General features: G+C 38.7%; 3 protein-coding genes and 1 long non-coding RNA gene across 4 annotated transcripts in view; 3 read left to right on the plus strand and 1 right to left on the minus strand.

Annotated features, from left to right (window-relative positions):
* Positions 1–22103, minus strand: part of LOC134791036 (uncharacterized) — a 195956-nt gene that overhangs the window by 137165 nt on the left and 36688 nt on the right. The window lies entirely within an intron of this gene.
* Positions 3894–5148, plus strand: LOC134791009 (uncharacterized). Its single transcript, XM_063762060.1, has 3 exons — positions 3894–4053; positions 4642–4718; positions 4932–5148. Exons 1-3 carry the CDS (start codon positions 3966–3968, stop codon positions 5115–5117), a joined length of 351 nt encoding a protein of 116 aa, XP_063618130.1. The 5' UTR covers positions 3894–3965; the 3' UTR covers positions 5118–5148.
* LOC134791006 (uncharacterized) lies at positions 6137–8511 on the plus strand. The gene is made up of 3 exons (XM_063762056.1): positions 6137–6331; positions 6789–6865; positions 7302–8511. Exons 1-3 carry the CDS (start codon positions 6208–6210, stop codon positions 7491–7493), a joined length of 393 nt encoding a protein of 130 aa, XP_063618126.1. The 5' UTR covers positions 6137–6207; the 3' UTR covers positions 7494–8511.
* On the plus strand, positions 13819–17557 carry LOC134790894 (uncharacterized). Its single transcript, XM_063761879.1, has 3 exons — positions 13819–13972; positions 16287–16363; positions 16948–17557. Exons 1-3 carry the CDS (start codon positions 13885–13887, stop codon positions 17131–17133), a joined length of 351 nt encoding a protein of 116 aa, XP_063617949.1. The 5' UTR covers positions 13819–13884; the 3' UTR covers positions 17134–17557.

The following is a 22103-nucleotide window of genomic DNA, read 5'->3' on the forward strand; positions in this document are numbered from 1 at the left end:
ATGGGTGTCCAACAACGAAAACGTCATGCAAGACATCGAAGAGAGTAAAAGAGGCTCAGGAGGGGTAAATCTTGACTTCAACGTAAATGTCAAAATCCTTGGACTGAGATGGAACCCCTCCGAAGATACTTTTGGATTTAATTTAAACCTCTCAAAATTACCTGCAGAAATTATCGACCACACACGGAAACCGACGAAGCGAGAAGCGCTAAAGGTTGTGATGAGTGTGTTTGACCCACTCGGTCTTTTGACGCCTATCGTCATACAAGGAAAGATCCTTCTTCAGCAGATATGGCGATCAGGAATACGTTGGGATCAAAATGTGCAAGAAGCCGATCATCTTGTTTGGAAGCGTTGGATTGCTCGCCTTATTAATGCCTGTGCGTGTAGAGTACCGCGACACTACGCACCAGAGCCTACTAGATGCACCATAGAATTGCATATCTTCTGCGACGCCAGCGAGAAAGCATACGCATCAGTGGCGTACTGGCGTTTCGTACCAGAAGATGGAAAGATATGGGTTGCGCTTGTCACCAGTAAATCCCGCGTGACCCCACTGAAACCAGTGTCTATCCCCAGGCTTGAACTTCAAGCTGCTGTTCTCGCGACGCGACTTGCTTCTACGATCGAGAAAGATCACGACACCATCAAACCAGCTAAAAGGTATTTTTGGACTGATTCCTCAGCCGTAATCTCATGCATTAAGGGAGACCCGAGAAACTTCAAAACCTTTGTTTCAAATCGGTTGGGTGAAATTGCAGAACATACGAGCACTGAAGAGTGGAGGTGGCTGTCGACGTCACAAAACGTAGCAGACGACGCCACCAGAGATATAGAAGATTTGAATTCCGATCACCGATGGTTCAAGGGCCCGTCTTTCTTATATCAGCAGCCTGAAACGTGGCCGGCTCAGCGCGCGGACACCGAGCCAGTACCACCAAACCTACTGGAGGTTATGAAACCTACTTACAATGTCCTGCCAGTGTACGCATACACGACATGTTTGCCTGACATCAGCAGATTCTCCAAATGGCTGAGACTCATCAGAAGTACTGCATACGTTTTCACATTTCTGGAGAGTACTCAAAACAAGGAACGTACTGGCCTTAGATTAGAACATATAGAAAAAGCTGAAAAGGCATGGATTAAGCAATCTCAATATCAAAGTTTTCCGGTCGAATTGGAAGATCTCAGAAATAATAGGCCATGGGACAAGAACAGTCGCCTACGCGACTTGTCGTCATTCATAGACGATAATGGCGTATTGAGATTGCGGGGGAGAGCCAGCGCTGTGAGCGAAGTAGATCGGAACCTCATTCAGCCCATTATATTGGACGGCAAACATCCATACGTGAAATTACTTATCTTGCATCACCACGAACGAGCTAACCACGGAAATAATGAGACTGTTGTCAACTCCTTGCGCCAGATGTTTTGGATCCTCAACTTACGCCCTACAGTGAGGAACACTGCAAAGTCTTGTCAATTATGCCGAATACGCAAAGCCCAGCCGACACGCCTTCCGCTTGGAGATTTACCACCAGCAAGACTTGCACACCATCACCCACCGTTCAGCCACTGTGGCTTAGATTATTTTGGACCCATGATGGTGACTATAGGGAGAAGACACGAGAAGCGATATGGTGCTCTGTTTACGTGTATGACGAGTAGAGCTGTACACATCGAGTTGGCTGCATCACTATCTGCTGACTCTGTTATACTCGCTTTGCGCAGGATGATAGCCCGCAGAGGATCGCCAATGGTTATTTACTCGGACCACGGCACGAATTTCCACGGAGCGGACACTGAAATCAGAAGGTCTATCAAGGCAATCGATCAGGGGTTGATTAGGGATTTCTTTCTCAATAAAGGCATTGATTGGAGCTTTATACCACCCGCTTCGCCCCATATGGGAGGCTGTTGGGAAAGGCTAATTCGTTCTGTTAAGAGCGCACTGAGTACAACCCTTAGAGAACAATGCCCAACAGAAGAAGTCTTGAGAACTGTGCTGACTGAAGCAGAATGGACAGTAAACTCCCGGCCTCTGACACATGTTTCGGTGCATCCAGATGACCGTGAAGCTATAACACCGAACCATTTACTCCTTACAGGACGAAACAACATGCCACATTTTGGAACTTTCACTGACAATGATCTGATTACACGAAAACAATGGCGAAAGGCCCAAAGACTGTGCGATGTCTTCTGGAATCGTTGGGTTCGCGAATACCTGCCGACATTATTACCCAGATCGCATGTCCGCGAGCGACCAAACCTAAAAGAAGGCGATGTGGTTGTTATCGCAGACCCCGGATTACCACGCAACATCTGGCCGAAGGGCATAATAGTTAAAGTGTTCACAGGTGCTGATGGACGCGTACGAGTCGCCGACGTCCGCACTGCCGGGGGAGTGCTGCGGCGCCCCGCTGTGAAGATTGTCCGCCTCCCGACTGATGCTGAATGCGCTTAGTCGCGCATTCCCGGGGGAATATGTTGCGGACTTCTTACTGAAACCTACATTTAGTTACCTTTTTACTCTTTACCTATATTCAAATAATTTGACGTTGTCATGGCCGCAGAATAATAAACATGTCAATATGGAAAAGTAGTATCTTATTTTGAAGAATGGTGAAAAACATATTATAAATAAATATAATACGCTAAAAGTAAGTATTGTGTTACCGGGCGTCGGTAACAATTGTTCTAAAAGGTGTGCAGAAAATGATACGTTTCTGCACTAGAGCATTTTCTAAGTCCGATATTTTTTAATTTCCACTCTAATTTAACTCTCCATTCCATAAATAACGATACTTTTACCTAAATCGAAATTGAAAGTACCCTCAAGAAATAATATAAAAATGTATACTTAGTCATATTTAAAACAAAAACATGCATTTTACTTTCGTCTTATTCGAAATGAAAAGTAGAGTGTTTAACTCGGGTGAAAGGCATCATTCAAACTACCTCGGCAGACTGCCTTTCATCCCTTGGTTAACAATCTACTATTTTTTGTTTCCAGCACTTTTCGTATAATGTGATGATTTTTTTTATTAGTTACCTCTTTACATTTGTTTTGCGCTACTAGGTCACACGCAAAGTACTTATGTTATTAAATGATTAAACTTTAAGCAACAGCTGGTAAAATCAAGGTTTAACAAATTGGTAAAAACAATTATTTGCAGTTTCTAATGGATTATTTACAAAATACAATAAAAGACTTATCTGTGGTGTTAGGTGTGGTTAAGCTACTAGGGTACCTAGGTGTGGTATTTCATGTATGTACTTATAGCACGCACCACACAGTAAGCAAGTACGTCTCATCTGTAACGAATAATGTTTAATGCTATTAGCCACACCATTAGTTCCTTTATGCTAATTATTCAATGAAAGCCTATTACAACTATATCAACGACACTTGGCTTTGCTTGCGATAGATGTGATAGATGTAAAAATGTATACACTTCTATGCCACCGTTCAATTAATATTTTAGCTAATAATCCTGGTTAGTCAAGGAATAGCAAGGTGTATAAACGAAACGTACATAATTATTCATCGGTAAAAAATCGTACTTGGTGATTGGAATTTTCTATAAAAATTGTAGAGGGTCGGGAATTTAAGTACTTATAGATGAACAAAAACTTGAATTTAAATTTCATAAATACGGCTATGAATCGTTTGTATAATAAGCGTATCAAAATTTTATGATGGCGTTATGATGTAATAAAAATTTTCATTTCAATTCATTTATGCTGTAAAAACTGAAGAATCGTATTTTATTTAATGTAAGTGAAGCCGGAAAAAAGGTTAATTTACCTAATTGGTTATTATCTAAATCGAATTGGACCTAGGTACCGCACTTTAATGAAGTTTTAGATGCATTAATTATTACTAATTGCGTAATATACGAACTATATAACTGAGTCGGCCGCACCAGCAGGACAAATTTGACGCCGCCGCCGCCAAAATGTCGCCGGTCACTCGCTCGCTGCTTGCGCTTGCTGTGCTGGTCGCCGCCGCCGATGCGCAGAGCAACTGCAGAACTGTGCTGTTTGGTGAATATTTTGTGGCATTTGTAGAAGGAATTTATTAAAATGTTTTGATCAATCTGATTGTTTTGCAAGTTTTTATTTAATTTTAATAGTAAGTGCTAGTACTTTTAAATAATATTATTGTATGTATGTACTTACACTGTTTAGTATAAGTGTATTGTTTTTACCTTATCTTTTATCTTGTTTGTAATTTTGCATTGATATATATAAAACTTCACAAAGTAGCACTGTCCAAAATTATGTACTAGTTAAATTTTAATAATTTTACCTAAAATGATAATTTTGTAGGTAACGCCTCTGCGCAGTATGGTTCTACATCTACGAAGTAGTATTTTATACAAGCACCATGAAGCTCATGTTATCGGCTACAACGTAGCGCTCAAAGTCTTGGCTGAGGGATGAAGCTCAGTTTTATGTGTTTATTTTCACATCTTAGGAACTTAATTAAATATTTACCATCCTAGATAGGCTCCTAGCTAAATTGTTTGGAATAGAGAACCCTAAACTATTAAGAACTCTTAATGGCTTAATAATCACGGATCGTGACTGCAGCTATTTAATTGCACTTGTAATTTTGACATTTGTTTACAGGCGTCGCAACTAGTGATCCAATAAACTTCCAGCCAACCCAATATAACGCTGGAGGCGCAAGACTCTATATGGAGAATGTGAGGAGTATTTTTTTTCTTTTCTTGCTTGTTATCAAATTGCTGAAAATCGACAAATTAAGTGGTCCGCCGGTCCCTACAGTTAGTAATAATTATATCAGCCTCAATACGTTCCACTGCTGGAGGCAGGCCTCCTTTCATGTACTTAAAAGGAATAATGTTATATGTATATATAGCCTATACAATGCCTCAAATACCATCCTTTCGATGCAGGAATGTCAAAACCAGCAAAGAAGAATGTTAGCGGGCGAGCTGGTTACGGCGTGCGATTATAATCCGAACGGCGTCGCGCCGGACATCACTGAAGTGTCCCCTCCCCAGTTCTCGCCCGTGGACGTGAGGTGCCTCGACGGCTGCCCCGGTGGCGGCATTGTAAAAATTGTGCAATATTGTTATTGATCTTTGATTAAACATCGGTAACAAAAAGTCTTTTTATTCAGTTTTTTTATTTTTACCCTACAGAATTTTTGCTGTTTTACCGCCATCCCCTTTATTTTCACAAATAGCAATGTTAATTTCTTTGACTACCTGTTTTTGTTCGATTTTTCTTACCAACGACTTTTTGTCAGCAATCTTGACGAAACTTTTTTCAGTACAAACACAGCAGCTTAGGCAAAATCATTTAAAATAAATTTGATTTATGAACGATGTAAATTAGGCTAATTTTGAATCATTTTTGATTTAGATTAATTTGTCCTCATAATAATTATGTACCTAAAATTAAAAATATTTATACCTAATCTCACATCTTTATTTTAATACAGTCGAGGTACATATATAATGAAAGACATTTTTTATCGAAAGCCGTTACCACTTCTTTTGATTATAGACGTGAAGAAGTCCTCCATCCATAGTCCTCAGCCTTTTTCTACTATGAGGACCAAACTAGTTAACGTTAACGCACCGTCCCACCTCCAATGGACTACTTTAAAAGCGGGCGGGGCGGCGGAAAGCGCCGAAATTCTAAAACGTAACAAATATAAGAGCCTCGGTAGAGAGTACCATTTTGTACCATTTGGAGTTGAAACTCTAGGTCCATGGGGTCCCAGCGCGCATAAGTTGTTCGCAGAAATCGCGAAGCGTCTGGTTGACGTAACTGGTGACCGAAGAGCTGGCGGCTACCTCGCACAACGTATCAGCACTGCGATAGAGCGAGGAAATGCCGCCAGCATCCTTGGTACAATGCCTCAGGGGCCTATTTTAGATTTAAGCTAGTTATTAATTTCGTTTAGTAGTACCACTGTATATATATTGTATGTAAATAAATGTTTTTATAATATATGACAGTCTAAAATCGTTAACGTCTTAATCGCATCGAGGTACTGGACATAAGAATATAGTTATTCGTTTATTATCAACGTTGTGACAAATTGTGTAAAATAACATTGGTTTCACCTGCAAATAATAATTTATTGTTAATTAGATACTACATATATAACGGCGACAGCGGTGCCAGCGTGCCATTCCCGCCGCCGTCGCCGCCGCTGCCATGTCAACGCTCTTCCGCTCGCTGCTCGCGCTCGCCGCACTACTCGCGATATTCTCGCTCATGGCGCTACTTGCCAAAGTTGCCAACGCTTCCCATGAAGAAATCTGCATTACTGAACTATTTGGTAATCATATGTGATATTCCTAAATCTCTAACTTCGGGACCAATAAGGACAATCATTAATTACTTAATAACAACCTATGAAGTTTCATATTAGTGAATATAATTCTCGTTTTTACATAATTGTTAGAACGAGAATTATAGAACGAAAGGAAGTAGGTAGGTGTATCGCATGAGAAAAAAACAAGCATTAATAAGCTAGGTGTGTTGTAAGATTTGTTGAACTAGTGGCTGTGTGAGCTGTAGACTTTGCAAACTCACAAGGCCCTGACAATTTGAAAAAAAAATCTATAATTCTAGAAGTCTTTATTCTAAAATCTATAATTTGAATTATGAAACCTGTTTCATAATGATGACGATAAAAAAAAGATCTTGAGCACTTTGCTCAAGCTAAAGTACTGTCTATTAGGTTTATTATTTTCGGTTTTATATTCCATGCTTACAAAATAACATTTTTACAGGCAGAAAAACTTTAGACGACGTATACGGAAGAACAATCAGGTTTTATACCGGAGGCGGTCTTATCGACATTCCAGATGTAAGATATTCTTTATTATGATAACATTATTATTGTTATAATGCTCGAGTTTCATGACGTCCAATGTGAACATCTGTTCAAAATTGAATTTAAGGAAAAAGGATGACTCACGTTAAAACGGTCCGGGTCCGGGCCGAGGCTTCAGACAGTTTGTTTTCTGTCACGGGATATAAAATATATATGTCATAGAAAAATTAAGATAATAGTAGGTATAAACATAAACACAGCTGAGATTCAAGAACCACTACCACCAGTTTTGACATTGACAGATACGCTCGCGTCTAAGTAACTTTCTATGCATCTCGCTCGTACTCGCATATTAGTGCAAGCGAGATGTATAAAAAGTAATTTACGTAGACGCGAGCGTAACAGTTAATGTCAAAACTGGTGGAGTGGTGGTAGCCGTAAAGTACCTAAAGCAATTTTTCATAAACAGGGTTGTAAAATACAAGAAAAAAAGTTATTGGGCGTGCTCGTCAAGGTCTGCAATTATAACCAGGCCGGGCGGAACGGTGTGCCCAGCGTCGTGGAGGTGGGCGACCTCTCGCCGCTCAACGTGACGTGCGCCGACGGGTGTCCCGGCGGCGGCTCGTTGACCTACACGCAGTACTGCCACTTCAGGAGATAACTCAATTTAATGGCTAATCTACACGATGACCCAGCGCCGGCCACTCCAAGGGACGCATTTATGCGTTAGAGGGAGCAGGTGATATTGCTATGTCATTCTACCGCATGGCTGCGTCCCTTGGAGTGGCCGGCGCTGGCCCATCGTCTAGAGGAGCCATAAGGCAGGATTTTGTTTTGTTTTAATTGTTAAGTACCTATTTATAGAACGTGTTTCCTTACCAAAAGGGTAGGGGTAGATGATACCATTTACACTTTGTTATGAGTATGCAGTGCATTTTAATATAAAATATTGTTATTAATTAATAATATGTATTTAAACTGAAATAAATGACATATACTAAGAAAAAGTGACCAAGGCTTTAGTATTGATGGCAGCGCCATCTCTCTCGCTAACTCGGTATCACATGAGTGATCCAGTTAGAACAGGGATCTCCAAACTTTTTTACCTGAGGGTCAAATTGCGCCTCAGAATTTTCGCGCGGGCCACGGCTCACAGCATTTCGGCGCCGGGGGGGGGGGATGTATCTGGTTGCTGCTGTTAGGGCTGAACACCTGGAGCCTGGCTCCCGCGGGCCGAATTGGACCGCTGTCGGCGGGCCGGATTGGAACGCTTCGCGGGCCGGACTTGGCCCGCGGGCCGGGGTTTGGAGAGCCCTGAGTTAGAAGGTCCGAACCATACTTTTCTACCTTAGAGATGGCTAGGGGGCGCCATAAGCCTTCAGTAAGAAGTGCATATACTTGGAAAATTTGACCTATGCCGCTGTGACCCGGTGGCCGAGTGGCTTAGGCATCTGCCGCGATAGCAGAGGACGCTGGTTCGATTCCAGCCTGGGGCACTAGAGGCCTTGGTCACTTTTTCTTAGTATATGTCATTTATTTCAGTTTATAATTTATATAGTAGTGTTTCTACTTGATAAAAACAAATTAAAATATTTTTCAGAAATAATTTAATTTGTTCAAATACTTTAATATGTATTTAATTACTGTTTATATAAGTTCGAATTAAATGTATACTTTTATTATTTTGTATTGATTATATACCATTCATTAAAATAGGTACAGTTGGCCAGAAGTAGCTAATGTTTAAATATAAGTAGCTAATACTGGTAGTACCAGAATTAGTGTTGAAATAATCTAAATACACCATTTTGAACACTCGCACGTCTAGAAAATTCTGCTAATGACTAAGTATAGGTACTTGTAAGGACAAAGAAAAACGGAAAAACTATTAAGGACTATCTATTTGGAACCCCTTTTTTGTTTTGTTAAAAACATAGGTCTTATTTCTGAGAATGTTATTTTTGCCTAATAACATCGAAATCGATTTACTTATAAGATTCAAATTCAAAACATTTCTGTGAAAAAAACATTTTTTTAAGTATAAAATTATTTCTTGTTGTTTTGGAATTAACTATAGCAACCACATAGACTACGTATTATTATGTAGATGTAGAAGCTAGAGTAGTGCTAGGCGTGGTAAGCGGGTGCGGGTGCAGGGATAAATAATAAGCACCAAGCGTTCGTTTTTACTCACACCAATTTATACGTTACGGCACACAATACACATCTGTATCGATAACAGAAGGAGCGAGAGTGAACGCCAAACAATTATTACAAAATACAAATTTAACGGGAAAAAGCAACTTAACATGACAGCCACGATAACAACGTTCGTCTCTAAGGGCTCTGCGCCTGCGGAAGGCGGGCGCAATACATCGCTGTCAGCGCTGCAGCCAAGGGCCGATCGTTAGACCGTCCTGTACGGCTTCCACCAGTTTTGACATTGACAGATACGCTCGTGTCTACGTAAATTACTTTCTATACATCTCGCTTGCACTAATATGCGAGTACGAGCGAGACTTACACTACTTAGATGCGAGCGTATCTGTCAATGTCAAAACTAGTGTAGTGGTTCTGAACGGCGCGCAGCGCTTACAGCTGCACTAGGATTATTTACACAACAGAACTCATACAACTGAATATTCTATGATAATAAAATCGGTCGCTCTGTCCGCGAGTGATTAAAATATATTTGGGATTCATATTATTAGTTAATAATTAACTATAAATTCATCTCTACAGTTAGAAGTCACTATTGTTAATATGAGGTTATTTTGGATCCGTGGAAAAAAATGTAATTTCTCTATCAGTGTTTGAAGCCGCTGCCGAACTAAGTCTAATTAGTACAATAACATTGTTCGTTTACCTATTAGTTATTAATTAACTAACTATAGCAAATATTGTGACAAATTGCATTAGAAATTTGTTTTGCATGTGTTATTGTTAGGCAGATAATTCTGGCAGACAGATCTTTTACAGTGATAGATTTTTTCGCCAAACCCCGGGTGCTGAGGTGCTGAGGTGGTTCAGTGCTAAGGGTCGTGACCTCCTATTATGTGGATCACATGATTCCGTATAGCAGATTTTCAGACGTTTCGATTCCTTGCGACTTTTAACTCTTTTAAGGCACCATGGACCTTGATATATAGCGATTTTCTTCCACTGAACCATGTCATGGCCATATGTTTTCCAGGTTATCTCTAGTCTCCCTAACTAATACCCGTAGAATTCAAGAACCGGAGAGTTCTTGCGGTTCAAAACCTGGCGGTTACTCCGATTTCTTTGACTTCGAGGCGTTCGTCCGGTGTCCGGTCCCAGATATCGGCCCCACATATCAAAAGCATCAATGCGCTTCCTATCAGCCGATTTAACTGTCCGCCTGACACATCTGACTAATAGATCTGTACAATATCGCCTCGGGATTTGTGCACAATAGTGTACGCCGTATGAAATAGAGTGCGCCTCATAAACAGACGATAAAACGAAGATTGCTGATAGAGCAGTTCATATATAAATTAATATCTGGGAGACCGAGCTTTGCTCGGAAAACGTATAAGAACTCAAAAATGTGCGTTTTCCCAGAGATATGACCTGGCTATATCGATTCATCGCCCTCGAAAACTGGGGGTTTACGAGCTAGCAATTTTCATCGAAATCGTTAGAGCCGTTTCCGAGATCCCCGGAATATATAGGTATATAAATAAATATACATATTAATAAATAAACAAGAATTGCTCGTTTAAAGGTATTACATTCCCAAATAGTGTGTGATGCAAGTTTTAGTAGTTTAAGAAATCTTACTAATTTTGATCGGAACTTTCGGATTTTTCTTTAAATTATTTTTATGAAAAACCGTTGGTAATACATACTTATTCATTCATTATTTTAGAAACTACAGACATTTTACATTTAAATACATGTGCCGGCTCAGTTATGCTAATTTGGTTAAGTAATCAGATAACGTTTGTTTTTTCATAGTAGTAACTCGGTATTTAGTTAATAACTAATAACGTAGTATGGAGAATTAAATATAGCATGGTAAATCATACTGTGAACTAACTACTACCGTTACTACTAGTACTACAACAAAACAGCATAATACACATTGAGGGTTATTCTGATAGCTTGTGATTTGTTCTATTTGTAATCTTTATTTTAATGTTACATGTTACTGATGGTTTGTAAACCAAGGATATTATGTATAGACGTGAGATATAGATAATAAATATTCGTTTCCTAAATCAAAATTACATTAATGAACGATTATTCTAACAAATACATGTATCAGCGCCATCAAATTTCCAACGCCGCCGCCGCCGCCGCCATGTTGCTCGTTGCTCGCAGTCGGCGTGCACGTCGCCGCTCGTTGCTCGTACTCGGCGTGCACGTTGTCAACACCAAAGAACATAACAACTGCAACTGTCCATTTATAATTTGAGCTCTCATGAAATCTTGTTAAGCATAGGAGGCTTTTAGACGGATGACAATCTAAATAATTTTTAAATATGTCGGAGCCTGACACAAGAAAGACGTATTGCAGCGTTATAGTTCATTATTTTAGACGCCTGTATAAAATCGATTACGTATTATTTGGTTGTAACGAAATAAATAAAGTTGCGTAGAGAGTAACGCCGTCTATTAGCGCATTGTTGAAATAAAGTTGCGTAGAGAGTAACGCCATCTATTGGCGTGTTGTTGAACTAAAATTATAGGTAGAAGGCTTTGGAACGTCAAGAGGTTTCTCTTGGGTGAGCGTAGGCACGAGTTGGCGTTTTTGTCGGTACGTTGGTAGACTGGTCGAGCAAGTTTGCCACCTTGACTGAGGCGGGAGCGGAGAGGCTCCGCCGCTGGTAGTTCTTCTTGATCGGACCGCGAGATAGGGCGTACTCGTTAGCCAACCTCGTGCCTAACTCGCCACGTTCCTGAAGGCTTATACCTGAAGGATTATTCTGATAGTTTATAGAATTCAATGCTCTTTAACCATTTAGCTAAGTGTCTTATTTCAAGTGTTATTTTGATTTCTTATGTTTCATTAGAAGCTTACTTTTGTGAAATAAAGAAAGGATGTGTTATGTGTTGTTTTGAAAAGATTTGTCCCTCTGAGTTTGTTGCCGGTCCCATATAGGGCTAAATCTTCTCAGGTCAGAGGTGTAGGGTTGGAGCCGGCCTAGTTTGACTTGAATAAAGATTTGAACGGTTTTATGTGATCTTTTTATTTTCGAATGAATCCTTTTTGAAATAAAACTAGCAATGAGTTCTTTTATCATTTAGTACTGCAATATAGTAGGCACTAGTGTGGTTAACGAGTTCGAATGTTTATTTCATGCACTGGTAGCAATGGTAGCATACTGGTTTAGCTGTGAAGTAATATATCTAGGTACTACCCCCACGCGCCCACCGCCTTTAGGACCATCGGTCTCCGACAAATAATATTTATTGATTTATTGATAGCGAACTTTTAGTCATAAATTAATTTATTTTTTAATGCAAGTTTTTTTATGATACAACACTGGTTATAATCTTAATGCTCAACGTTCTTCATAACAAAAATAAAATAAAGTTCTTGAGAACGGAAATCCAAACCTTAATAATATAACAAACGAATTACTTTCGAAATTGAATATAAACTGAGGTATAGATATAAATACCTAATTAATTTTAAATGATAATAAATTGGTAATAAAACAAGTGATAAGTTTTATATTACCGTAAAACGGGGTGAGTAGGTTTCGCGGGGAGAGGTGGGTTATGAATGGGGAGAGAAGGTTTGAGAGGGGGGTGATAAGGGATTTTAAGGCTACTGCTACAAAAATAATGTATTCCAATTTAAAATGGAGCTATAGTAATACGCATAATAAAAAAAATCGATCCAACAATCTTCCAAAATCACCTTTGTATGAAAACCCCTCTCACCCCAAATACGCGGCACTACGGGGTGAGGTGGGTTTTCCTCTTTATCGTCAAAGTTATGAAATGGAACTACCCAAACTAAAATACAAACGTCCGGAACACTTATTATATACACCATTCAGTTTTCACATGTAAAAATAAAATGTTATCGAGGTTTGAATTTCAGTTTTGACCCTACTCACCCCATTTTACGGTATATGCTTATTTTTATCTTTTAACGATCCACTCACATAAATGGGAAACATTTTTAAGACCATGTTAAATAAATATGACGATAAAATTTCTGACGCTTTGTAAAAAATAAATCGATTTGAAATATCTGGAGTCTGTAAAATTATCATAAATATATTAAATTCATTACGTATTAACGCTCATAAATATATACATAATAATATGTTTCACGTTATTCAGAGTGTCTTTTTATATTCATAATAATGATATTGCTTTTAAGCTTGTTCACACAAAATGGCTTGATAGAAATAAACTTGGTGAATAGGTATTATGATATATTGTAAGCCAGAAGATATGTGTTTGTAAAAAAATATGCAGCTTTAACGATGGTTTCCTTTTCAGCTTGGGCAAAAATGATTTTGTATGTCCAGAGATGTTCTCCTTGCAGGACGCATATCTCAACCGATTCTAGTGAAATTTTGTGAGCAGGTTCGGTAGTCAGATACCTATAATGTTTCTATCGTTTAGTTTTTAGAAATTTGACAACATGGCGTAAATTGGCATAAAGGACTTAATTAAGCTCCGGTCTATGGCGCTTAAGACTATTGTGAATTCGCTGTGAATTATAGACAAACCCAAGATAATATTTAAATTTTTTACATTACTTAAAAAGCTTATCGCATGGTCTACGGCTCATTGACACACTAGTTAATATAATTCTTATTGCAGAAATATAATATTTTGCTATCATACTGATAAAAAAATATGGACAAAGTCTCATTTGCATTAATTACAGCACGTGTTGTTGTTAATTTACCTAATTAGGAATCTATAACGAATCAGATCTAAGCATTTGTGACAAATTGTACGAAGAAATTTGCTACGGATAATTAAAAAACTGCAAATTACGTAGTATACGTGCTATATAACGGCGTCGGCGGCGCCGATTTACCATCACCGTCGCCGCCGCCATGTCACCGCTCGCCTCCTTGCTGTTCACGCTCGCCGCACTGCTCGCCGCCGCCAACGCTCAGGGCAACTGCAATACTGTACTAATTGGTAACTAACTATCTATATTCATTCGCGTATACTTACTTGTTTTTTTTAAATTTGTGTTTGTTACTTGTCAATGTACATAGACGATACTTTATTTAATTTCAATGTCTCTTTTGTTACAAACAGGTTAAAAAAAGGAATATTTGATGAAACTCAGTTATACTGTTGTTCAAACGTAACCATTCTGTAAAAAAAAATTGTATGCAATATGAAACGCAATGAAATCACACAAATGTCTAGGGAAGATTTTATTTTTATTTATTTAACGGCCTCCTACTCCTCCTAGTCGGTAGTAACCCTGCCTACGAAGCAGCAAATTTGTGTGTTCACAGATATTTGTTCCTGAGTTATGGGTGTTTTCTATGTATTTAAGATTGTTTTTCCCTTATCGTTAATTGAGATTTAAATATTTTTATTATAACGTCATTTATAATACCTATTACGATTAGTCGATTTGTGTAAGATTGTCCCATAATATTTATTTATATTTGCAGATGTTGGATTTGATATTCGTTTTCTGCTACTAAATATTTTTAGTTTGAATTTCATATTAACTAAAATATATTTGAAGCGCTGGTGGCCTAGCGGTAAGAGCGTGTGACTTAAAATCCGGAGGTCGCAGGTTCAAACCCCGGCTCGTACCAATGAGTTTTTCGGAACTTATTGTACGAAATGTCATTTGATATTTGCCAGTCGCTTTTCATTGAAGGAAAACATCGTAGGGAAACCGGACTCATCCCAATGAGGTCTTGTTTACCCTCTGGGTTGGAAAGTCAGATGGCATGGCAGTCGCTTTCGTAAAAATAGTGCCTACGTCAATTCTCGGGATTAGTTGTCAAGCGGACTGCAGGCTCCCAACTCAACATGAGCCATGTCAAAATGCCGGATAAAGCGAGGAAGAAGATTAAGTAACTGACCGAAGCGTAGCGAAGGTCTACGTTTTGACTCGGGCATTTTGCTTTCGTATGTCCGTCCGGCTGCCGTCCGGATGTTCTCCTCTACAGGTCACAATTCTCAACCGATTCTCGTGAAATTTTGTGACCAGATTCTATGATTAATTTTTTTTTTTATGTCAATCCAGTTTTTGGAAATTTTTAAAAATGGCGGAGTCGTGATACCTCGCGCCTAAACAAATAGTCGTATCGATATCATAAGATTTTTTTTCTTTTTGAGATATGTTTATAGATTAAATGGCCAAAAATTCAGAAAAATTATTTCGCTGGTTTCGGAGGTATTGAGATATTTAATTTTAACTAATTTTAACTTGAGAATGAGTAGTTAAATTTCGTCAGCTTATCTAAGAACTATTTGGTAAACGTTCGCTTTTTAGGGTTCCGTACCCAAAGGGTAAAACGGGACCCTATTACTAAGACTCCACTGTCCGTCCGTCCGTCCGTCTGTCACCAGGCTGTATCTCACGAACCGTGATAGCTAGACAGTTGAAATTTTCACAGATGATGTATTTCAGTATTTTCTGTTGCCGCTATAACAACAAATACTAAAAACAGAATAAAATAAAGATTTAAGTGGGGCTCCCATACAACTAACGTGATTTTTGACCGAAGTTATGCAACGTCGGGCGGGGTCAGTACTTGGATGGGTGACCGTTTTTTTTTTGCCGTTTTTTACATTATGGTACGGAACCCTCGTGCGCGAGTCCGACTCGCACTTGCCCGGTTTTTTTTGTTTGCACAGAGAGTCTGGGTTCGAACTTTTTTTATTTTTTTACACTTTAATTTCGTATTGTTTTTTTTTAATTTACTATATTTAAAGCTTTTAGCACCATGTAATTTAAAGCTCTGCTCGCGAGGTCTACAGCTCACAGAGCCACTAGTAGTTATTTGTTTTACAAGGGGGCAAAGTTGTTGTTTAACCGCTCGTGCTGATATGAATACCCGAGTAAGCGAAAGATTCCAGAACTGAACCACAAGCATAGAGAGTGGTTCGACAGGTGGAATCTTGAGCGTAACAAAGGTTTCAAGGCACCACAACAAGGTTAAACAAATTTCGCCACTGAGTGAAACACAAATTTTTCACCACACCAACGCAAAGAAAATACCAACTGTAAAACATCAAACAAAATGAAATCAAATACAAATGAATGTTATCAAATATTTATCATCCATAATCACCATTTAAAAGTCCATTCTATCAGCCAACATTAGCAAAAAATTCAAAATTGGCATAATATTACTTTGCCTCATATGTGGATAAAATACAACTTTCTTATCAGTTTTAGAAGTGCAAAGTATTTCCGAGCTGCTCTGCTGGTGTGGTGAAAAGTATATTGTTATGTGCCATTGTGACTGTTTTACAGGGCAGACAACTCCGGTGACTATAGTCTCCAACGCAGTCCCCTTTCAAGCTGGAGGTGGAAGAGTTAATATTGATGATGTAAGATATATTATTATTTTTTTCTCGTGATAAATCACATGCTGAAAAAATGCTCAAAATATTTAATGTTGTTAGTAGGTAGGTATGTTTGTGTTGTGAATATCAAAATCTAGGGTTCAACTTATAAGTTAAAAGTACCTATGTAGTATGCTCCTTTAGAAGCAGGTAATGTGCAATTTTTAGATTCGTAGCTAAGAAGGAAAAGTACCCAAATGTCCGGCTCCTATTTGATTTATTTTTGTATATGTTATAGAGTAGTCGTAGTCTAAAATAACGGACACGTATTTTTTTACCTCAGGAAATAGGGAATAGGTAACAACTTTTATACATAATAATATATCCAATATATCAACCCCATACCATTATCATAAATTAATATGAATATCTTGATAACTTTTAGAGAGACCAAGAATAGTCTGCAGCGGATTTGATAGCCCACGCAGTGAAAGTGTCAAACTTCTATGAAATTATGACGTATAAATGACATTTGCACTGCGTGGGCTATCAAATCCGCTGCAGACTTTTTTTGGTTCGACTCTAATCGTTACTGCAGAATAATGAATATTGTATTGTCACTTGCGCAGTGGTGTCAACAGCAGCGTAAGGGAGTGGCAGTCGGCAATGCGGTGACGGCGTGCAATGCGAACCAGGGCGGCGCGGCGCCGAACATCACCCCGGCGTACTCTAACACGCTCTCGCCGGTGGACGTCACGTGCCCCGACGCCTGCCCGCTAGGTGGCGCTGTGACAGTTGTGCAATACTGCTTATAACAGCCATATTCGAATTGTAAAATTTGTTTTGATATTTTTATGATATGACCACGACTCGCAATTCATGTCGCATGCATTAGAGGCCCGACTCGATCACGAAGTCTTTTAGAAATTGAATTTCGCTCATGTCGTCTTGGAAATATACCCTATTTCGTATCAGTGCATTCAGTATGATGCTCTGAACACAGATATATGAGCTGACAAGCGCGAAAGTGGTGGGGGTAGTTGCTGTGACGTCATAAATTCGGCAGTGGCAGTACAAACTTTTTTTTTAAACATACCATGTGGGGCATGTCATGTCATGACACGTCTGACAAGCAGCGATCATGTCATAGAGATATTAAAACCTTAGCCAATTTTAAAATCAGAAGGGCTCTAGAACGTATATTTAAATGATCCGCTCATTACAATGTGAAAATATTAATGTTTGTTTTTCATTACATCCCTTTATTGCACCTAAGTACTTACATATTAAATAAAACAGAAGAATTAAATAGGATAAAGGCCCATTTACATGGTGCGAGTTTCTCGCTTCGAACCAAGGCCTATTGACTTCCTTGGAATGACGTGACCCTTCATAATTGTACATGTGTGCTCCGTTCCTAGAGGAAGATTGCCAGTAATTACCATAAAAATATTTTACTACAGCAACATTGCTAGAACTGGCTTTGTCTATACGATTTCTAGGAACAAATCCAATTATTTTATCAAATATATTTTGATTTGTATTTTATGAAGTAGTCGAAGTCATATGTAAATTATTATCTATTTCAGTTTGTCTTTGTCTATGTTCATAAAATCTATGAAGGGTAGACGTGCCTCTACCCTCCATGATAAAATTAAAAAAAATCTTTGTCAATAGGCCTCTTTGATAGGCCTTGATTTGGGTCTGGCCGGTAAGAACATAGGCAAGACAAAAGTCTGTAATGTCAATGCTGTCATTAAAGTCATTTAACGCAAAAATATCAGTTTTCATATAAAACGATTTATTCACTTGAAATATATTTATTTACCTATTAATTTTAAAATAAAAACTATTCATATGTACGAGCAACATATCTAAATACGTCTTCGCACAGACTTGGTTAAATTTAAACCGCTGTAGTAAACCAGAAACAGCCATAATTTCAAGGTAAGAAATACATATATTAATCTTTAAATAAAAATGAGCGTACTAATTGCCAAATTCAAATATAATAATTTAATCTAATTATCCCCGTAAGTCCCGCGGACGCTATATCGCGTCCGAAATTTTAATCAAAATTCATCATAGATGTAAAACCTCACATTGTTAAAGCTGGTAAATTTAGACCCGGTAGCAATTAGCGACGTTAGTAATTAGGCAGTTAGATTATATTGTTTAATTTGTGACTGTTTTGTTTTAGAGAGGGAATCAGCAGATGGCTTGAGCGTGAGATAACACTATAATCCTGGGCCGTCATATGATTTCTTGGAAAAAGCTCAAAGGGCACGTATCTGCCGCATATCCAGACTAGTACCCCGGTGACCAAGAACGCTGCGTGGAGCTGTGAAGCAGAAAATGTCCGATAACCGGATAGATGTAATAACAACTTGTAACCATTTGCCATATCAATGTATGTATTCATATGTATTGCTCCTAACATATATACAGTAATCCTAATAGGAATGAAAATATTTATATCTTAATATACTTTTTTGTTTATATACTTTTTTATGTATATTTGACGAATTTCTAAATATAGTACCTAATCATTACCTTTTAACGTATTTTTTTATTTATTTGTGATATGCTAATTTAAGAGCCCATCAACGTGCACATTAGCGCCGCTGCTAAATAATCGTGATTATTTAAATTTAATGACAGGTATTTAAAAAAGGGGGCCGCTACGGACTGTATTGTGTATTTAAGTATCTTTTGAATACATCAAACTACTTTTTATGTTACTGGATTCGTCAATCTACGCGTCCAAAGTTAAAACGGCCGTTTTTGTTTCGAGCTCATAGATCGACGAATCCAGCAACATAAAAACTAGTTTGGTGTATTCAAAAGGTACTTAAATACACAATACAGTCAGTAGCGGCCCCCTTTTTGAAATACCTGTCGCTAAATTTAAATAATCACGATTATTTAGCAGTGGCGCTAGTGTGCACGTTGATGGGCTCTTAAAAACCTGACCCCAACAAAAAAGAAAAAATACAAAAAGAAATTCCCTCTCCGGGATTCGAACCCAGGACCATTAGCTTCCTGAACAGGCGGGTGCCAATACCCGCTAGGCTAAACGGGTTGTCAATTCTAATTACAATGGTATCCTACCAGAGCGCTAGTAGTATAAACGAACTTTTGAAAGGGACATTTTTTTGTATGGAGTTATCGTTCTTCTCCTAGTGAGTATTATATTCTTTGCTTCGAACGCACGATTATCGTAGCACGAGAAAAAATATAGTATCATGTAAACTAAACATACGATATCGTACTAGAAGGAGCGATAATCGCCTCGCCTTTGCTGATTGGATGTCTCCGTGTAAACAAAATTTTAATGCGAGAATCGTATTTCGAGATTTTCGAGTTCATGTTTGTTGGAGTCCCAATTTTATGCGTTTTTGGGACATTTTAAATGTTTTATTAACAGCCAAAACACACAACAATATTTTTCTTTTCATACAGTGTCTTTTGTGATGTTTGACCATAGGTACTCTGATGGGTCAACTATGTAGGTCATAGAGATGTGCGCCGATGGCAAAATCATCGGCGGCGGCGTCCGATGATTTTTTGACCGGCGGCGGCGGCGTGATCGGCGTGAAATCGACGTGGCATAATTTTTGATACTGCATGAGAACGTGGCCGTAGAAACTCTACATTAAAGCTTTCTGAGTATTTACTAGGCTATCTAAAACATATTATGAGTGTTTTCTAAATTATTGTCGAAAATTATATCCCATCACGTCACTTGGCATTTAGCAACCATTTCTTACTAACCTGACGGTTACCAACGGTATGTTTAAATATTAACATAAAAATAATATACATATATAGGTACTTTAAAACGCTACATTCTATGCAATACCTATAATGACTTTGTAAGCGGAATACAAATAAAACACATAAATCATTATAAAATATTTTTTACGAAATAATGATGAACTACTTTAGTGTTTTTTTAGTGTTGAGTGTTGCAAAGACCCAATTCATGTCCCTGAACGAGCCAGACCCAAGCGACAATAGCCCAATTTCCATCGATGGGCAACTAGTCACCATGTGCGATCAGTACAAGTATCTGGGTAGTATGATGCACCATTCTGGGAATGTGGAATGTAACATTCAACACCGAATAGCCGCTGCTTGGCTAAAATGGCGAGAAGTGACTGTTGTTACGTGTGACAGGAGAATGCCGGTCAAACTCAAGGGTCTGGTATACAAAAGTATAATAAGGCCGGTTCTTATGTATGGCAGCGAGATGTGGGCAACGACTCAAAGACACGTGCATACCATCCAAGTTGCCGAGATGAAGATGCTGAGGTGGATGTGCGGCGTTACCAGGCTCGACATAATCCGTAACGATACGTACGAGGAAGCCTGGGCGTGCGCGACATTGCCGATAAAATGCAGGAGAGCAGGCTGCGATGGTATGATCACGTAAAATGAAGGCCTTCTGACTACGTAGGAAATTTGGCGCTACAACTTTCCATCCCAGGTCGAAGATCTAGGGCCAGACCCAGAACAAGATGGAAGGATGTAGTGCTAAAGGACATGAGTGAGTGCAAGTTATCCGAGGACGATGTCGTGGACAGGGCGAAGTGGAGAAGGTTAAGCGGGAAAGCTGACCCCGCCACCATGTGGGATGGATAGCTAGGGAGAGAGAGAGAGAGAGAGAGAATGATGAACTACTTTACATTTGTCTGAACTGAATTATCAGAAATGTATGTTAGAATAAAGATGTCATCGTTTTCGAAAGTAAACGCCAGGTTGATTCGCTCAACAGAATGTCTTTGAAGTGTCCCGTGTCGCATGGCACTTGCAGGGGAAAACCCGCGTGTCTTCAGACCTACATACTGCGAGCGACTACTCAAAGATTTGAAAGACGAGCCCTCTAACGTAAAATAGCAAGAAAAACTTTTTATGAGATAATACATTGTATTTCATAAAAGAGTTTTATGGAATATTAAGGTCTACTTTGTTTTCTTTACTGGTAGCTTATGATGACCCTTGGTGATTTAAGTTCCTATAAGTGTAATTGCTTAACCTGACTTTTATAACTTTGATTGAAATATATATTGTTAAGTAAAGAAGCCGATAATCACGATAAAATGACTACCTATATTATATGATAAATAAATCAAACCATATCTATCACATGATGACCCTTATGCGCGTCACCAGCATCACACGAGATATCATAAAATACGCAATTATAATCGTAGTGAATGCTGGCTGGAGATTCTAAGAAGAAAATAGCATTTTTATGTCCTAGGATATGCATACTTGCAATTTTCTTGACTTTAGTTCACTGATTAAATTGACAATCAAGAGACTAAAACAAAATGCGTTTTACAAAAAAGCTGTGCGATAAAATATTAAATAATAACCTATGATCCAGAAACTAGATCTTGTTTAAATTAACGCTAAATCGTTATCACAGCTAACACCGCAACGACAAAAATGATGCTAATTTGGTTCACTGGCAAATAATAAGCGAAAAAGCATAAGGATCTTCAAATTATATGTCTGATACTATCTACTCACTACGCAAAATGCAATTAGATACGTTAGGTATCAAAATTTCCCACGCCGATTATACGCCGGTCAAATTTATCGGCGGCGGCGGCGTGGAAAAATCGTCGGCGGCGGCGGCGCGGCGGCGCGGCGCACATGTCTAGTAGGTCATGCTGAGCAGCTTTTACTGTGGAGTGTGGAGTTAACCCCGAAATCATGAAAAACAAATCTGCTTTTTCCATAGAAAACATTGACGTATTATGACTCTTCGAAATTT

This window comes from Cydia splendana, chromosome 5, assembly GCF_910591565.1.
Source record: "Cydia splendana chromosome 5, ilCydSple1.2, whole genome shotgun sequence".
Lineage (NCBI taxonomy): Eukaryota > Metazoa > Arthropoda > Insecta > Lepidoptera > Tortricidae > Cydia > Cydia splendana.

Bases quoted from the DNA above. Each gene is read 5' to 3' on its own strand.
- LOC134791009 (XM_063762060.1), top strand. From the start codon at position 3,966: ATGTCGCCGGTCACTCGCTCGCTGCTTGCGCTTGCTGTGCTGGTCGCC. The intron at 4,054-4,641 runs GTGAATATTTTG...ATTTGTTTACAG, and splicing joins CTGCAGAACTGTGCTGTTTG to GCGTCGCAACTAGTGATCCA. The intron at 4,719-4,931 runs GTGAGGAGTATT...CTTTCGATGCAG, and splicing joins CAAGACTCTATATGGAGAAT to GAATGTCAAAACCAGCAAAG.
- LOC134791006 (XM_063762056.1), top strand. From the start codon at position 6,208: ATGTCAACGCTCTTCCGCTCGCTGCTCGCGCTCGCCGCACTACTCGCG. The intron at 6,332-6,788 runs GTAATCATATGT...ACATTTTTACAG, and splicing joins CTGCATTACTGAACTATTTG to GCAGAAAAACTTTAGACGAC. The intron at 6,866-7,301 runs GTAAGATATTCT...TTTCATAAACAG, and splicing joins GTCTTATCGACATTCCAGAT to GGTTGTAAAATACAAGAAAA.
- LOC134790894 (XM_063761879.1), top strand. From the start codon at position 13,885: ATGTCACCGCTCGCCTCCTTGCTGTTCACGCTCGCCGCACTGCTCGCC. The intron at 13,973-16,286 runs GTAACTAACTAT...ACTGTTTTACAG, and splicing joins CTGCAATACTGTACTAATTG to GGCAGACAACTCCGGTGACT. The intron at 16,364-16,947 runs GTAAGATATATT...TCACTTGCGCAG, and splicing joins GAAGAGTTAATATTGATGAT to TGGTGTCAACAGCAGCGTAA.